General features: G+C 33.7%; 1 protein-coding gene across 2 annotated transcripts; it reads right to left on the bottom strand.

Annotated features, from left to right (window-relative positions):
* Positions 1-142: 142 nt before the first annotated feature.
* Positions 143-15,950, bottom strand: LOC143251485 (uncharacterized). 2 transcript variants are annotated; one of them, XR_013028587.1, is made up of 3 exons: positions 15,818-15,950; positions 5,741-5,894; positions 143-783 (listed from the first exon to the last, which is right to left on the bottom strand). XR_013028587.1 is itself a non-coding variant. In XM_076502773.1 (2 exons), the coding sequence occupies exon 2, from the start codon at positions 10,247-10,249 to the stop codon at positions 9,872-9,874; it is 378 nt and encodes a 125-aa protein (XP_076358888.1). In that variant the 5' UTR covers positions 10,250-10,264; positions 15,818-15,945; the 3' UTR covers positions 6,471-9,871. The 2 variants fall into 2 exon arrangements, 1 of the variants encoding a protein (XP_076358888.1); XM_076502773.1 differs by lacking the exons at positions 143-783; positions 5,741-5,894 and adding an exon at positions 6,471-10,264 and having other exon boundaries at positions 15,818-15,945.
* Between the last annotated feature and the right edge of the window lie 3,541 nt (positions 15,951-19,491).

The raw sequence follows: 19,491 nt of genomic DNA, 5'->3' as shown, positions 1-19,491 counted from the left end.
ACCTGATGAACCTAATAAAAAGTTAAATGAGAATTACATTAAGACAATAAATAAAAAAAGAGATCTTGTCCTTGTCTGTGAATGAACTGATGATTGTAAAAATTATTGGAAAGGTCATATAACTGAATCTAGGATTTTGTAATAACTGTTATTTCAAACGATTTGGTATAGTATATCGTCTATTTTAAAACAACAATTTTGTTCGACTAAACAAAATTCTTTTAGCTATAAGACCATCATAAATAAACAATGAAAGAATAATTTAAACATTTATGAAATCGTTAAAACTACTATCAAAACGTTTTAAATGAGTGAAAATACTTGTTCATCAAAACTTATCAAAAGGACGAGACTGAGTTAATTCTCACCACTTTCAATTTATTCCAGAAATCTTCTGTATATTTTGAAATACAGAAACTTTATAAAATATCCTCAAAATATCTTAATGCATTGACAGATACTTTCATTTTACATAATAACATATTTTAACATTTTTGTTTTCAAGATTTTCTTGTCAATATTTATGTACATTTTGACTAAATGTTATCTAGATATTCGACTGAAAGTTTGTAATGAATAATGATTTTATGGAATCCATTTAAGTCAGTTTGTGAATTTAGTCCTCTATAAACCATAGGTTCTTTACATGAACTAATATTCAATGAATAATAACAACGAAACTCTTAATAAATTGTTTACATTTAATTTTATTACTGAATCCTTTAAGAGCACTTTAGTCTTCACACCTCCTTTGTCTTACACTCTTCTTTATGTTTCTTCAGTCTGAAATTTGAATAAAAATATTGTAAACATTTATCATGTGGATATATTTTTATTTTACTTGACTTCTAATTAGTCGAGATAAGTCTTTGATTAAACAATAACGTGCATTATCTTTATCTTTTATATATAAATGTTCATGTTCCATTATACGTAAAGGATAAATAATGCATTCTTTACCAGAACAGTAGTCATTTAAATATATATTCATCACTTCTTGAAATTTTTAATATAACTTATACCAACAGGGCCTTTAAGCTGTTGTTTTGAATTAAGCACAAAGCTACACATTGGGCTATCTGTGTTCTGCCAACCATGGGTATCGAAACTCGGTTTTTAGCGTTGTAAGTCCGCAGACATACCGCTGAGCCAGTGGTGGCGGATCTTTAAGTGCTTCTTTATTATCTTTCAGTTGTTCTAGTTTATGATAATTACTATTTCTTTTGATTGTGATTTTTTCTATCTACTGGATGTAAATATGCTGATATACAATAGCAAAACATTCTTGATCTTCATTTTTAATACTGAAGACAGCTTTTATATTGCGTATCTTTTAAGGTAATTCGACATATGATGAACAGATAATATTTAGTGATTGAAAGTTCTAAACCGTCCCTTGCTTCACAGTCAGCCATTTCTGTTGAAAGTTTGTTAACAGCATTTATATAATAGTGTTCCAAATTAGTCTATCTCAGAAGTTTCTATTTTTTTAATTTAGATTGAAAATTCTTCTCACCTTCCATAAATACAATGCAATGTAGGGTTAACTTTTAAATTATTTTTGCATCTTAATTATTACTTTTAGAAAGAACAGTATTTTCTATGTTAAGCAGAAATTCTCGATCATTAATATAATTATTAACGTTAGTTACTAAATAAGTTTTATATTTTTGATAGACTGTTTTTATTTCTTGAATACCCTCACTTTTGTGTCATGTTTTCTTATGCTCTGTACTTTCAACTTTGGCCTAGCATGGCCAAGCGCGTAAGGCGTGCGACTCGTAATCCGAGGGTCGCGGGTTCGCGCCCGCGTCGCGCTAAACATGCTCGCCTTCCCACCCGTGGGGGTGTATAATGTGACGGTCAATTCCACTATTCGTTGGTAAAAGAGTAGCCCAAGAGTTGGCGGTGGGTGGTGATGACTAGCTGCCTTCCCTCTAGTCTTACACTGCTAAATTAGGGACGGCTAGCACAGATAGCCTTCGAGTAGCTTTGTGCGAAATTCCAAACAAACAAACAAAACTTTCAACTTGAGTTTTCTTAAAAGAGTATTTGTAATATTTTCTAGTTACTTCACATTTTTATTCTGTTTTAGATTTTTTGTTCAAATAGAACTTATAATTTCTATCAAGTATTTTTCTTTTAATGTCATTTCTAAGAAACTTTAATTTTTTAAATTTAGGATAAATATATTCTTTTCATTTAGCAACTGCTTTCTTTATAAATAGTCTCTATAATAAACGAAGTATTTGCGCCATTTATTATTGATTATATTTATTAAGAAATAAATATAATCATATAGATCATATTCCTTTAATCATTGGTCTTCCATTCTTTGAGTTAGCTTCTTGAATATTGTCTGTTTAAGTTTCAGCTGTATACTTTAAATAGTACATAATGGATGAAATGCAAGGCTAGATGTTTTCTTAGTTTTAATAATTAGTTTTATAATTCCTAGAACAATTCTTTCAAACCAACTTGGATCTTGAATAGCATAAAAAATCTTCCATCAGTTTATAACCTGCAATGTGTTTATCAGCTGTAGCTTTGTATTTACTTTAAGCAAGGCCATATTTCTTACATGTTTCATGCTCTCTGTTAATACTAGAATTTGCTCTAGCTAATTGATTTTGAAGCTTCGTAAAAGACTTACAGAACTGAAATCCAGATAATTGCATCTCATGGGGATTAAATTCATTTTGCATCCAACTAACTAGCTCACCCCTTTTAGTTTTTTCTCATTTATACCTAGTTAACTTTATATGTTTAATGTGCTTCTTTTCTGGAAAGTATTTTAATGTTTCTATGAAATCTTTCTCTTTAAGTTAATGTCTACGTACTATTTCGGTGTACTATGAAGTCGCTCTAAGCAATGTTTCATTATGGTTATCTTATATTAAACTTTATCCCAAACAACAAGCTGAACATATTCGAACATCTGAAACTAATGTTTGAATAAACTGATGTAAGAGTTTTAAAAGTTGTGTTCAGAATGAATCAAGTAGTATATATATATCAGAAACACTATAACCAAAGAATTAAAAATACTTACACTGTTACCTAGTTTCAAATAAGAAAAATTGTCAACTTGAAAATTATATAAATTTCGAAAATCTTCATTATTAATAACATTGATTACAATTAATAATGATAATTATCTATTTTAAGTTTACAATGATTCATTCAAAGATTGAGAATTAGATTATTCCAGGTATTACTCAGATTTCTTAGACGCTGTATTAAATAAATCAATACAGAAGTTGAATATTTATGGAAAGTTGTATCCAATTATTTGTCTCGACAACGAATGGTATAATAATATAAAGAAATTGTAGATTGGGTTTTTCTAGCAAAGCAGACAAACTACAGACTATGAGAAATTTTTAAGGTATTGGTTTCCGTACTGCAATTGTATTGTAAGTCTTTTGATTTACAATGCTAAAATCAGGGGTTCGATTCCCCTCGGTGGAAACAGTAGATAGCTCGATGTGGTTTTGCTATAAGAAAATACAAACACATACATAAAGTAGCATCTCGGGGTGCTACAGCTCAATCTGGAGATGGTTTAAAGTAACTGATGGTAATTATGATATTTGAAACACACAATTAAAAATTTTAAAAGAGGCAAGTATTAGTTACGATAATGCTATTAGTTTATTAAAACAAAGTCGATAAGAAATCTCTGAATAATATACTTAATAAAAATGGAAATTGTTTATGTGTACCGAAACTATTTTTTAAGTCAATGACAATTTTGATGCTGTTAAGAAAAACTTATAAAATGTAAAATACTGACAGGAAAAATTGATGCAGTCAGCAAAAAGAGTATGTAGATAAAAAAAAATGGAAAAAAATCATAAAAGTTTCGAACATATGAAATATTTTAGAAACCAATATAATGAACATAGAAAGAAATTAGAAACTGTTTATTTGTTATAAGGTAAAGCCACACTTGGTTGTACCTACTCTGAAGAATAGAATCTCAGAAATAACCATTCTAAATCAATAAACTTACTACATTTCTTCCACTGGGGAACACTTCGGAAAAAATAATTGATAATATTATTTAAGCATAAATGCTTTTAATATTGAAATTGAGAGAAGCTTACACTATTCAGAAAAAAAGCAATTAAAGACAACACGTGGATTCAAATAAAAATAGTGTAAGAAATTTATTAGAACCGAACGCAGATGAAGCTGCAGTCAACAAAAATATATAGATAAAAAATTTAGAAAAAATAAAACGGTACTGAATAAATCTAATATTTTAATTAAACATGAGAATCTCATTTAAGTCAGAAAGAAATACAAAAGTGCTACTTGATGATATAACAAGGTTTCCATTTATGCTACTGGATATTTAGCAAATTATAAAATTTTGTTAACAAAACGACTAATTTTGATGTAATTGATACAAATGTAGTTCTCAGTGATGTGTAGCAAAAACATTATTCTAGGATTTAGAACACGAAAGTTAAAAAAAGGCCCATTTCAAATAAATGAAAATCAATATTCATCAAATGTATTAGTTGTTAATGCTTATAAAAATATGAGGTTGAATTAATTCTCACCATTTTTAATATATTCGAGGAATCTCGCGTATATTTTGAAATAGAAAAATATTCTGTGAATATTTCCAAAAAGGCTCGAAGCATTGCTATGTACTTTCATTTTGTACGAACATTTTGTAATATTTTTTGTTTTTGTCAGTAGTTTTGTGCATTTTCACTAATTGTTATCCAGATCTTCAATAAACTTTTCTAAAAAAATACTTTATGGTATCAGAAAGAAAAAATAAAATAACGATGCATTTAATATTGTATCTGAAGAAGACTTCCTAATATATAACAACAAAAAAGATGTTTATTAGATAGAGTTATATGAAGAATTTGGACATTTTACATATTTTAACAGCACTCTTAAGGATGTAGTGCATATTTGGAGATTTTGCAAACACCAAATAATTTGGGAGCAGAAGTCCTAGGATCTTATGGGGGATGAAAATTGGCAGGCAGTGTTGTTAGAACAAATGAAACATTTTGATTATTGTCATTTTATAATGTTTTAAATTTGTGTGTAAATTTTTAAAGATCCTAAAGGTGGAAAGACCCTATTTACAGGCTGAAAGACCACACTTAACGGCGTATTGGCTGTGATTAAATATAAACGAACCATATTTAAAGGTAGAAGATTCTTAAAGTTTGAAATTTAAAGGTACAAGGTAGAAAGAACCTGTTTTTAATATATACCACTTTAATTATGTATTTATTCATACTTTGTTTTGAATTTCGTGCAAAGTTACACAAGAGCTATCTGCGCTTGCCGTCCCTAGTTTAGCAGTGAAAGATGAGAGACAAGGCAACTAGTCATTAGCATCTACCGCAAACTCTTGGGATATTCTTTTACCAAAGAATAGTGGGATTGCCCGTCACATTACAACACCCCACGGCTGAAAAGGAGAGCATGTTTGGTGTAACGAAGATTCGAACCCGCGACTCTCAGATTACAAGTCGAGTGCCTTACCTTAACCACCCGCCCATGTCGGGGCCTTATTCATACGTTTTGTCTCTTTTACCAAATATCTTAACACACATTTTAACACCCGATCATGATAGGATTTTTCCATCTTTAAATGCTTTCCTACTAATCTAAACACATTATTTCTATCTTTACGCAGGAGTATTTCTCATTTAAACAGGCTAGTTCTACCTTTAAACAGGGTCCTTTCAGTTTTACTCACCATCAGTATTTTCCATATCACTCAAGGTCTTTCGAAATATACTAGCACGTCAAAGAGCCTGGCAAGGCCTGTTGATTAGGGCTGTCGGCTCGCAATCTCTGAGCTGCGGGTTCGAATTCCCTTTACTGAACATGCTCGCTCCTTTCAGCTTTTCCTGAGAATAATTAATAAAATTAACCTTAGAAGCTTTAATAGGTTCCTGTTTTTGTGAGTACTGTCAAGTTCAGAAATCCATTAAACATAACCTTTTGCTTTATATTTTGTTTTAAGTCTGAGTAATGATGCCGATGAGCTATTAAGAGAAGATAATGATTTAAATCGCTTAAGATGAACGGCGTGGCCAAATGGTTATGGCATTCAACTCTAATCTGAGGGTCGCAGATTTGAATATCTGTCACAACAAACATGCTTTTCCTTTCAGTTGTGAGTACGTTACAATGAAACGGTCAATCCTACTATTTATTAGTAAAAGAGAATCCCAAGAGTTGGGGTGGGTGTTGTTGATTAGCTGCCTCCTCTCTAATCTACCACTGTTAAATTAAGGGCGGTTAGCGCAGACATCTCTCAAATAGTTTTGCGCGAATTTCGAAACAAACCAAACACATTTAAATTAAAATTAAATAACAATAACATAAATGTAAGTTCAAATCAGCACATCCTCTTTATTTTTCACATATTTTATACATATATCAAAGTTATTAAGCATAGTGGCAGTTTCCTTTTGAATAACTCGTTTATACAAACTCTGTTGACTAAAACAAATGTGAAACTCTCTTCGTATTTAAAATACTTAAGTTACATTCCTTCAGAAATATTGAACCTCAATTTATAGATCTATATAATAAAAATACTAGTGCAGGATCCAGAGCATTTAGAGATAAAGAACACTCTTTATTTCTTCAACATATGTTTTACAGTATATACAAGATTCAAGTAATTAAAGATAGCCCAAGAGTGGAAACTACAATGCACTTCCACGTACATTATTAAATGTTAAAATTAAACTAACGGTTGAATAGCGAAGAGAATGATACTGTAATGACAGAAGATTAAAAAGGCAATTTTTGGGTTTGTCCTAGCCTGTAAAGTCTACACACAAACTCTTCAAGTGTCTCATTACTAGGACGGTCTTCTTCATGGTCCAGATTCTGTAAAGTATAAGCATTCTGAGTGTCAGAGGTAAGAAGTATCATGAAACAAGTTTCTATGTGTATGTTTCCAGTGAAACTCCCACTTGTGGTTGCTTCGGTTAAGATATGGAATACTAATAAGCCTTCGGATTTCTCCACACCAAAGAGCTTGGTACCTTGGGCTCCATTAGGACATGGAATACTAATAAACTTTCGAATTTCTCCACACCAAAAGACCTGGTACCTGAGTTTCTTTGAGACATGGAATACTAATAAACTTTTGGATTTCTCCACACCAAAGTGCCTGATACCTGATCTTCATTAAGACTTGGAATACTAAGAAGCTCTAAGAGTTCTCCACACCAAAGGGCCTGGTGCCTGGTACCTGGACTTCATTAAGACATGAAATACTAATAAATAATTTTCGGATTTATCCACACCAAAGAACCTGAAACCTGGGCTTCATTAAGACGTGAATACTAATAAACTTTTGGATTTCTCCACACCAAAGTGCCTGATACCTGAGCTTCATTAAGACGTGGAATACTAATAAGCCCTAAGATTTCTCCACACCAAAGATCCTAGTACCTGAGCTCCATTAAGACATTGAAAACTAATGAACCTTTGGATTTCTTCACATCAAAAGGCCTGGTACATGAGCTTCATTAAGGCATGGAATACCAATAAACCTTTGGATTTCTCCACACCAAAGTGCTTGGTACCTGGGCTTCATTAAGACATGGAATACTAATAAATCTTCGGATTTCTCCTAACCAAAGGGCTTGGTACTTGACCTTCATTAAGACATAGAATGCTAATAAACAGTAGTAGGATCCAAAAATTTTAACAACCGGTTCTATCTCTCTTTACACACCACTATTTTTTGCAATGAAAAATAATATCAAAAATATCTTACTGAAATAATTTATTTAGCATGCTTTAAATATTTCCAAATCGCCATTTGATTATTATCAAAATCTTTATTTCTTCCACGTTTGACCCTATTGTCATCAGCTGTTTTTCCTTCTTAGCCCCATTTGAACTGAGGAAGTGGGATTCCATGAATCCAATGTGAGGCCAATTAAATTAATTGTTATCATGTTTGCCACATTTTCAATTGTGAGGCGGCTTCTTTTATGCGAATATATGATATTCATTATTGAAAATTCCCTTTCTGCTCCCTGCAGAACTAAGAGCAACAGTTTGTCTGTTTGGTTTGTTTTTGAATTTTGCGCATAGCTACACACGTGTTATCTGCGCTAGCCGTCCTTAATTTAGCTGTGTAAGACTACAGGGAAGGCAGCTAGTAATCACCACTCACCGCCAACTTTTGGGCTACTCTTTTACCAACGAATAGTAGGATTGATCATCACATTATAATACCCCCACGGCTGAAAGGACGAGCCTGTTTGGTGTGGCGGGGATTCGAACCCGGGTCCCTCAGAATACGAGTCGAGTGCCTTAACCAACTGGCCATGCCAGGCCAAGAGCAATAGCATTCATGATATTTTTAGCTTTTGTACAGTCCTTGGAATCTTATGATCATGGCAATTTTGTAGGACATTTTCCACACGGTAACGGAAATCATTAGTGCTGATTTTGTGATGAAAGAGCCTACTGAATTCATACAATTTTTCTTCAGCGGCTTCTCAAGGGACAACTTCATCACTATTTCAAGAAACTGGCTCAAGTATATTTACCAGTTCATGAATTTTATTGTCATTTTTTGTGCATTATTTTTTTTTATTTTAATCATCACAATTTATCAATCTGGCTGTCATATTTTTTAATACTGTTTCCAGTAGGTTTTGACGAGGAAGGCCTACTTATCTTTGGTTTTCAACAAACTCAATATTCCTGAAGGCGTCAGAAGCAATGGTTTAATCAATTTTCTTTTCAAATGTCCCCCTACTTTCTTTGAGCATTTCAAATGCCTTAATGGCCCTTTTCATTAGTTTTAGAGCTCTTGCTAAATTTAAATTTCTGGATTGAAAGGCATTAGAAAGAAAAGAAATTTATTGCAGTATATCTATTATTATTGCTAAATCCTCTTAGAAGAATTTGTTGCAAAGACGGCTAGCCATTTCTGATTTCTTTCTCAGTAGAAAAATATTTGTATAATGCTAGATAAGTACGCCATACGGCAAGTGTTGATCTTAGACTGCAAACAGCCCATCTTGGTCCTAAATCTCTATCAACCTTCAATATTTCTAGCACAATTTCTTCTGAAATGTTGAAAAGTTCTATGTGGTTTTTGATTGGTTTGTGAAAGATCGTGTAGATTTTATTTATTAACACTTTGAAGTGATTCGCTTGTTTTATATCAGTGATAGAATCATCTCAAACCAGTTTCAAGCGGTGATTTAAGCAATGTCAAATTATGATGTCAGGAAAATCATTTTTAAGTTTAGTGCACACCCCTGACTTTCGGCCAAGCATTACACTTGCACCATCTGAGCAGAATGCAGTCAAATTATTTTTCAAATATCCACCATCATTCTTACATCATGCAAACTTTCTAATAGAGATGTGCATATAGTTTCAGCATCCCGTCCTTTTAACTCAACCAAATCAAAATAATTCATTGGCGACAGATCACAATCTTCAACCTGTACAAAAATTATGATCACTGGTTTACTAGATATGGTTGAAGCTTCATCAATGATGACACAGAGTTTTAAATTTTGTTCGGTTGTTTCAGTAAATATTTCATTTTTAATTTCCTTTCCAATCTGATCAACTATTATATTTTAAGAGCAGTTTTCCGAGAATAAAGTCTCACTTCCATGTCCAACTCATTTTTTATTTGTAGCTTAATTTCATCTTCAACGTCAGAAAATGGCCTGCTCCGTTTTGCTACACTGTAGATTGTATTAAAACTTTACATGTAGATTTTTGGTTTATTTTATCTAGGCATTTTGTAATTGACCCATCTGCACAATCTTACAATTGCAATGCATGCACATATATAGTGTGCCTTCAATGAAAAATGTTCATTATTTTATTTTCTGAGAGATGTTTGCTGGACGGTTGTATTCCTTACTGACGCTTCAACACTGTAACTTCTCCGTTCCATCAATACGTGAATATCCTTCATGTTTATGGAATCCCATTTGGCGCAGTAATCACAACCAAGTTCCTTGCTGCGAACAACCAAATCATCATATTTTTTCTTGAACTCTTTGGCCTGCTTCATACTCCAGCAATCCGGAAGAGCAGTTGCTGGATCTTCATCATTTTTAGTTTGCACAGTATTAGAAGCGGAAGTTTCATCGCTTCTTGAAGTTGCTGGTGTTAAATGTTCAATTGGATGTTGCTTTGAAATTTCAGTTCTTGGGGTTTTCCTCACAAACTCCACTATATCATGTTGCCGCTTCATTTTAGTGGCTCAAGCCTGAAATGTCAAAATTCCTTTAGTCAAAAATAAATGTATTAATATAACTTTTTATTAAACTTTCACCAGAAGAGCTAAAAATGTCAAATGATTTTATAACAATTTTATAAATTTTCATATGAAAACAACTTTTATGATCATCTTTTAATTTTTTTGGCGGTATATAAACAAAGAAAACTAATTTAACGTTTAAGTGATTTTCCAAATGTTGTTTTTAGGTTACATAAAGACTTTTATGTGATAAATATATATCAACAAGCATAAATATAGTGAAATATAGTTTTATCAAGCCATACAATTATAACACAAATGTAGTACTATGATGTTATGGTTTAGTTTGTTTGGAAATTCGCACAAAGCTACACGAAAGCTATCTGCGCTAGCCGTCCCTAATTTAGCAGTGTAAGACTGGAGATAAAGCAGCTTGTCATTACCAGCCATCGCCAAGTCTTGGGCTACTCTTTTACCAACGAATAGTGAGATTGGCCGTCACTTTATAACGCCCCCACGGCTGAAAGGGCGAGCATGTTTGGTGTGACGGGAATTCAAACCCGCGACCCTCGAATTACTAGTCGAGTGCCTTAATTACCTGGCCATGCCGGGATAGGCGTTATGGTTCATGTTTACATCTATTAATGGAATAGTTTTTCTACGTGAGTACCAGCCTAGTATCCAAATTTCGTATTCTGTCAGTATACGAATACAAACAAAAAGAGATTTAGTATCCCGAGCGAAAACATGAGATGTATTTTATTCCCTTAGATGGTCAGACGCCATCACGTACTACGTTTAACATTTTTGGTAATGTGCATATTAAAAGAACTTGTTTGTATTTGAATAAATTAAATGTTTAACAGGCGCCATTTGGCTTTAAAAAGGCGAGGGGCAGCAATATTAACCAACTAGTACTGAAAAATCAACAACGAAAACGTCACTCCAGATTAAATCTCCATTCCATGAACATTCAATTTTGCTCTACAATAGTAAAACCAACAAAATAACATTAAGCCTCACAATTCTACATTAATAGCGTAGAAGTTTATATAGACTGGATAATTTTTCAAACTTACCTTCTTTTTCTCTCAGCTCCAAGTATGATAGATGACTGATACTATATATTCACACAAGAAAATGCAGACCTACATTAAGCTACAGCAGTGTTTTTCTTCCTTCGTCTAAGATGGCTGATCTGCCACTTGTAAATGCCCATGCAAATCCGACTTCAAACGTTATCATACTAATTTACAATTGTGTTATTGCGCGATCTCGTGATGTTTTAAGAACAGGTGTGAAATAGCTGAATTCAACCACTGCTAATAAACCTTCGGATTTCTCCACACCAATGGGCCTGATACCCGAGCTTCATTAAGACATGTAATACTGATAAACTTTTGGATTTCTCCACACCAAAGAGCGTGGTACATGGGCTTCATTAGGATTGGTGTCTTAAATGGATCTTTCTAGTCGTAAATCTGATGTTTTGACACAGATTTTGGTATCTGTACTCAAATAGAAGAAGGACATATGTGTCAGGTGAATATATGTCCATAGAATTATTAATGTGCCATCTTCGTCCTATCTTTGTTATTGCAAATACTCAGTAAGCTTCCCACTATTGCTCCAAGCTATTGTATCAAACGCAATCATATCTGTTTCGTTGTATATTGAGACGTGCTGCAGGGTGTTATCGGTTAAAAGTCTCGTCAACTCTTTCTTTATCTGTGTCAAACAGAAACTGCTTCAGAGGAACTTGTTCGAAATCAATACCATTGTACTTTATTTCACTACTTTCTATTCTCATCTTCTCCTCCAAACAACCCTCTACACAATATTCAAAAATTAGTTTCGCTTCATTACAAATACGTGGGAAAGATTTGTCATGAACATTTCTGCAAGGTGTTTGTATGACTTCATTTGGACTGTCTTTTAAACAGCATTCGCTTGAGCGTAATCACCAAAGATGATGACTTTCCGCTTGCCTTTATTAGGATAATTAACCCTGTCTCCAGAATTGGTGTATTCATAAATGTTAGAGTGTAGACTATCTTCTGTGTTTTATATAAGTTTGGCTATATCCATCATAGCATGTATGATCATCGACTTTTCATAGGCCAGCACCGTTCTTTTACCTGCAGCAAAACAGACTTTGGAGCAATATAAAACTCACTCTTTCCAACTAGTTCCTTGAGGTCAATTTCGGCTTCTCAGAACAATTTAAAAATTCTGTAAGATATTTTTTCTCTACGGCTGTATGATCTCGTTCTTAACCTTTATTTCTTTGCAACTCGTTACTTTGCGTTTTGCAGCATTAGTTTGGTTTGTTTTGAACTTCCCGCAAGCTACACGAGAGCTATGTGCTCTAGCCACCCCTAATTTAGGAGGGTAAAACTAGAGGAAAGGCAGCTAGTCATCACCAACCCCGCCAACTCTTAGGCTACTCTTTTACTAACGAATAGTGGGATTGACCGTCACACATAATGCCCTTACGGCTGAAAGGGCGAGCATGTTTGGTGTGACAGGGATTCGAATTCGCGAACCCCAGATTACGAGTCGAACGCTTTAACCATCTGGTCATGCCGGACTTTGCAGCATTGTTCAATGAATAAGTTTAACATAAAATGATCCGTGGAACAATGTTTTATAACTTGACAGGATGCTAGCAGTCTTTCAAGTCTTTCTGTATGTTTTAAGTGTCTGAATATTTGGATTTGTCATTGGAAGAGCACAATATTTTTTCAAGTGACGTTTCATATGGGGTAATAGTCAATAAACCTTTTGACAAGTCTTGGCATATTACGTACAATTTGGAATTGTCAGTATACTACTTCATTTCAGATTGTATGCCTATGCATAAAGTATATAAAAATGCCAAATACGATATGCCACATTACACTGGCTTGCTTTCAACTGTTACACATCCTTCCCCTCCCGTGTTTCAGTTCCCGTGGGCAAAGATCCGAATGTGTCGAATATAAAGAGGGTTTATTTACAAATATACAGTAAATGCTAATAGGAAATTAAAACTCCAAACACTCACAAGATTTTATCTATACAGCTGCTAACTTTATATCACACTTTCTACGATGTATATCAGAATTAACAATAGCACAGTTTGGCATATTATATACTATTGTTATTAAGAAATCCAGAATAACTTACAATTTATAACAGATTTCTTACAGATTTATAACAGCTAGAAACTTCTTCAATATTGTCGACACAGTCAAAGTCGGAACATTGGTCAATCATACAACACAAAGATAACCCACATATCAATCAGATCAAACACGCCAACTATATAACACTGTAGTGTAGTGTCTCGTAACCTAATAAAGTACAGGCCACAAACCGTAGCCTCTTCCTAACGTAATTGCTAGCAGGTGGTCCATATTTCCACACGTTGTTGTCAGTCAAAACATAAGAAAATAAAAAGCCAACCCATGGTTTTCATCTAAATATGTCAAACAACAATACTGTAAACTTATAAGAAATTTAACACTTAACGCAAAATAGCACCCGCATAATTTTACAAATAAATAACAGAAATTCCACAACTTCCGGTTGTACTTGAACATATGGTACTTCTCGTACCTGTACTGGTTTGTCGAAAACACAAACTAAAACTTTACAGTACTGAACTAACTAACTGGCTTACTCAATAAGCATTTCTCTACTCTATAAAACTCATTAATCGATCAACAATATATTGTAATTCGAATTTATTTAGTTCGTTTCCTGAATTTTCCAGAAAGTTTCAAGTCATAACGACATGCGCTCATCACGTGACGTTAAAAGCTCCTAAAAAGGAATACAGTACGAAATTACAAACAAAAAATTGTGACCTTTCTTGTACTTTGTTTGTTTTGGAATTTCGCACAAAGCTACTCGAGGGCTATCTGTGCTAGCCGTCCCTAATTTAGCAGTGTAAGACTAGAGGGAAGGCAGCTAGTCATCACCACCCACCGCCAACTCTTGGGTTACTCTTTTACCAACGAATAGTGGGATTGACCGTCACATTATAACGCCCCCACGGCTGGGAGAGCGAGCATGTTTAGCGCGACGGGGGCGCGAACCCGCGACCCTCGGATTACGAGTCGCACGCCTTACGCGCTAGGCCATGCCGGGCCTTCTTTACTTCAATGAGCAGATTTACAGTTAGTAAATTGTTATTTCTACACTAAATTTGTTAAAATGTGTAAGCGTGTTTCTAGTTTGATAAACACTCACTCTAAAATTCTGAACTACACTGCAAAGAAAAACTTAAAAGTTTCAATTGATATTGCAAAGTACGTAATAAAATATAGAAAGTTATTATACTGCTACAGCAGCTATACACACTTTTCAATAAGAAAATGAAGTAATAGTTACAAGAACCACGAAAGATGTGGTAGAAAAATAAATATATTTAAAATAATACTTTTACAATAATGTAATTTGAATATTTAATGCGTTAACTAAGAAAGGATTAAACAAAAAGTTTTATTTTATAGAGGGAAAAACATTTTTGAGTGAAATTTTACGACGAATAAGTTTTTTGTGTTTGAATTTCGCGCAAAGCTACACGAGGGCTATCTGCGCTAGCCGCCCATAATTTAGCAGTGTGAGAATAGAGGGAAGGCAGCTAGTCATCATCACCTACCACCAGCTCTTAGACTATTCTTTTACCAATGAATAGTGGGATTGACTGTTACATTATAATGCCCCAATAGCTAAAAGGGCAAATATGTTTGGTGTGACGGGGATTCGAACCTGCGACCCTCAGATTACGAGTTCAACGTCTTAACCCACCTGTAAAACGAATAATAACAGACACAAAATTTAGTCTTGCATTTTGAATAAAGTAGCCGTGTGTGTTTTCTTATAGCAAAGCCACATCGAATAAAGTAAGCTTATAAAAATTTTATAAATAACTTATGAGTAGCGGTAGTTGTTTTTGTTTTTTAGGGTTTAGTTTAATTTAATGGATAGGGCCGTCTGAATGGACCAAAAGGTCACTTTTTTGTTCTTTAATACAGTCGTACGTTAGTTGACCACAATAGAGGAATTGAGTCAGGTGACTCTAGAAAACGATAACTTATTAGAATACTTTGTTTGTTTTAAATTTTAACGCCCTTTTGAATATTTATTTTGTAAATTACCAAAAAAGAAAATGTAGGTTTTATTCACGAAATTGACAAATTCATACATTTTAAAGTCAAAATCATGTTTATATTCTTAAAGACATCATTTATTATCATGTTCGGTGGACGCTCATTAGAGAGAAATCATATAAGACCATATACATTAGTCAGAAAACGCATGTCACCAGACGTGTTACATAAAACACGATTACGTCATCCATTCTTTCTTCTTAGGTGGCGTGTGCACATAATTGTAAGTGACAGAAATAATTATGAGACGTGACACTTGGCATTCTAAGAGAAGTGTCAATATATACATTTTCTCACACTAAAGGTAACAATGTTTCATTTAAGTAATTAATACTAGTTTTATGAATAACGTTTAAGAACTAACACGATACAAAATGAAAATGTTTGAGTAATTGCGACTTACCGGATATCCTATTTCTTTATGTACTTTGTAAGAACAACGTGATAATGCTCACTCATTGCTTGAGGAAATTCCTTCTATATGTTTGAATATCTGATATAATTGAGGGCCTCATGATGATAAAGTAGATGTTGCGTGAGTTGTAGCAAGAGCTGTAATGTAAATGTTGTTAGAATAGCTACGTGTACTAATAGGGTCAGGTTGATGTAAACTTTACAAGAAGTTTCGATGAAATTGCTTGCTTAACATTGGTTCTTTTTAATTTATTAATAATATATAATTAGATGTAGAATAGCTCATTTTCCTTACTTCCAGATAAACGATGTTCTATCAGCGTGTGTTATGCGGACTTACTTTTTATTCTTACAATTGCACTAAATACGCTGTTCTATTGTTTCATTTTTGCACTGCCATCTGTGTACTTGTAAGCTCAGTATATATTGACTAATTTAGATTTTTGATGGTCCATACTTACAATGAAACCGCTACAGATAAAGCTGCTGAAACGAGGTGAAGACTTTGAGTATCATATGTGTGAAAGCTGCTGTTTAACATATTTTTGCTGACACTGTTTAGAAGCGCACTATTCTTTTCAGCTTAAAACAGTAATTGGGATTGCTGATTAATTAGAAGAAGAGACAAGCGACAGTAGATGTAGTAGAAAATTGTGACAGCCTCAAATGTTTCTTCTCAATGAAAAAGAATAAAGAATGACTTAAAAACCAAACATACACTGCAGACAGACTTTTTACCGAAGTACATATAAAATATTACAATGTGATTTCCTATCATCTACCTAACTGTGCTTAATCAAACATATATAGTTTGATACTACAAATAGCCACGTTATAAATTGTTTAACATAAAATCACCATTTGTGGTAACTGATAAAATGATTTCTTCTTTCTGTAAAATAATGTTGGTTTATCAAAATGTTTGGAAAAATCACATATAATCATACGCACACACACACACACAAAATCGGCGCATGTATAATTTAATATACAAAGAAATCAATTAGGGGCTGTAGCAGCCTTTGTTTTATGATAGTTACGTAAGATTTGTGCACGTATCTCACATTGGTATTTGTAGATTATCTCAAAGACAATGTAATTGGAGAATTACTTATTTTTTTGCCTCTAATGTCGTAGGTGTTTTACATATATATATGTTGGTTAAGAGACACTAATGAATACGTCTTGTTACACCTATCACAGGCTTCTACGAATAAACAAAACCACGTTTTTCATCCTATGCTTAATAATGCAGTCAAAGAAAGACTGGACTGCTTATTTACACATTTTCACCAGATCAATGAATGAAAGAGATGAACTCAGACATTCTGTGAAATTCATAATGCTGTGTCTGGATGCAGTGCCTCCTCTTGCTTTGATTAATCACTTCAGTGAGGCACAGTCTAGTAGACTGAAAGACATTGGTACTTGAATTGTGTCAAGGTCGTGACCCAGTGTAAAACTCGGCTATTCATTTGACCAAAATCCAGGTTTATTATAGAGGCCCTTCAGAGAACTCTGTTACTTGTGCAGATTATTTATGCTGACAACAAAGGAAGACATATTCCAAAATGTCATCAGCAGATTACAAAAATATGACAACACCTTAATAATGGCATATTTTATGGTGAAATAGGTTGCAGATAAGAAAGTAGCCCCAAGCTAAAGAGCACCATCCTGCAATGTTCACATAATGAAACACTTATGTTTCACCAAAGGCTACTGAGCCACAGAAACATTTCAGAATCTTGGCACAGTTATAATGGATATTAGCTTTTGAACAAGGCTTCCTAAAGCCTCTCGTAGTGATTGCACTGCAGCAACTATTGTTGATGTCTTTTCTCAAATAGCCCTCCTGATACAAAGACAGCTTTCTTCGGTCGTGGGCTAATAGGCATTTTAAGTATAATTTCTCATATCCTTTTGTCAAACAAGATAGGCGAGGTGTTCAACTCTGCCAAACTATTCAGCTGATACAAGGGGATTGAAAACAAGTTGTGGCTGCCACCACCCTAGTTCTACAAAACTAATAGGTCCCATGAGGGTTTTGCTACCAGCCTGGAAGGTTGCAGCAGTCAGCTTACATCGAATGATTTATTAATCAGTCCAGCGTATTCAAGGCTACGTGTTGTTGCTGCTGCTGCTAATAAATGAAAAACCTGACAATGATTTTTGACTACATAACAGACAAATTGCATTTTCGTATAAAACCCATCTAGAACCAGTTAAAATGAGCCCATATACAGTGGAATGCATGTTGTGGATGGATTCTTTGTACTTCTGAATGAATAAATAATGTTCCATAATTTATTATTGACTGAGTCTCGTATGTTATTGCTATCTGTTAAGTGATGGCACTGATTCATGAAATCTACTAATGTTGGTTCTGAGAGAAAACTAACTTTGCACAAATAGTTATATTGCTGAATGTTGATATTGCCCTATTCCCAAGTGGAAGTAGTTTGAACTACTAGCTCTTAGGTTGATGAGTATGCAAACAATCTGAATTCAAAAAAATGAAATAAATTCGGCAAATTACTGGTTTAACTTGCCAGTGTGATTGTGCAACCAAATGGGCAATTAGGTACAACAAAATTAATTTGTCATAGGAAAGAGACAAGTGATTCACTTATGATAAAATTACTAATGTCGGACTTTACTTAAACACTATTAATATAGCCAGTAAAAGGATGTTGAAGGCTAGAATCATACAGCCATCAGAGAATGTTTGGTGATTGTTAGTGGAGAGTATGTCAAAGTTTTTTTGTTAATTTTAGACAAGATGTCCTGCATTGATGCTTTTACACTTTCATGAAGATATAAATTTCTGTGTATTAGAAGGTGTCTGCTGGGTTTTTTATACAAATCAATATGGAAAATGAAATGAGACTCAAAACAACTTCCAGCACATGGTGTGATTTGTATGAAATCTACGTTATGTATTTTCAGCCTATGTCATGCATTACGGGTATGGATCGAGTGTCGATGAACCCTGTAAAAAATACAATAGTAAAAGATTGGCCTCGAGCCAAGGTATAATGAGATACCTGTAGTTTCTTAGGGTTTGTGTATTAAAAATGAGATTATCCTTCTTGCTGGATAATGAAGATAGTGAAAGTGGAGCTGGAGTATTCATTTAATTTTACATATATGAGATAGAGTAAGATGTGTGATTGTTTTTGCATACGATAGTTGTATGCCGATTACTACTTAACGCATGTGATGTGTGTCAAAGTAGGTACTCTAAGAATATCTATTTATTTTACATTATCGAACAAACACAGAAATATAAGCAGATTCTGTATTCAAACAGTGACTATGTTAACTAAACAAGTGCGGTTGCAATAGCCATTGCAATAACAGTGGTTTCACACTCTATAGTATGTAATGCTTCAATTTGTGGATGGATACCATGAAAGATGAAGCTTCAAGAGTTCAGTGTAAATCAACGGAAAGACGTAAATCTAGTTTGGATGTTGTATAACGTGCAATGAGATGATTTTTCAGCTGTCATTGATTAAGAAATATTGTGTAAACACATAACTCATACTATATGTATTGGTAGTCGTGAATGTAGAAAGGTATGATTTACAACTGCCGTAAGTTACTAAGTCATGTTCATTAATCCCTGATGTAGGTAATGATTTCCTAGGTAGAAGATAT

The sequence above is a fragment of the Tachypleus tridentatus genome, chromosome 6 (genome assembly GCF_004210375.1).
Source record: "Tachypleus tridentatus isolate NWPU-2018 chromosome 6, ASM421037v1, whole genome shotgun sequence".
In the NCBI taxonomy this organism is placed as follows: Eukaryota; Metazoa; Arthropoda; class Merostomata; order Xiphosura; family Limulidae; genus Tachypleus; species Tachypleus tridentatus.
This window is presented reverse-complemented; position numbering and strand designations above follow the sequence as displayed.

Bases quoted from the DNA above. Each gene is read 5' to 3' on its own strand.
- LOC143251485 (XM_076502773.1), bottom strand. From the start codon at position 10,249: ATGAAGCGGCAACATGATATAGTGGAGTTTGTGAGGAAAACCCCAAGA.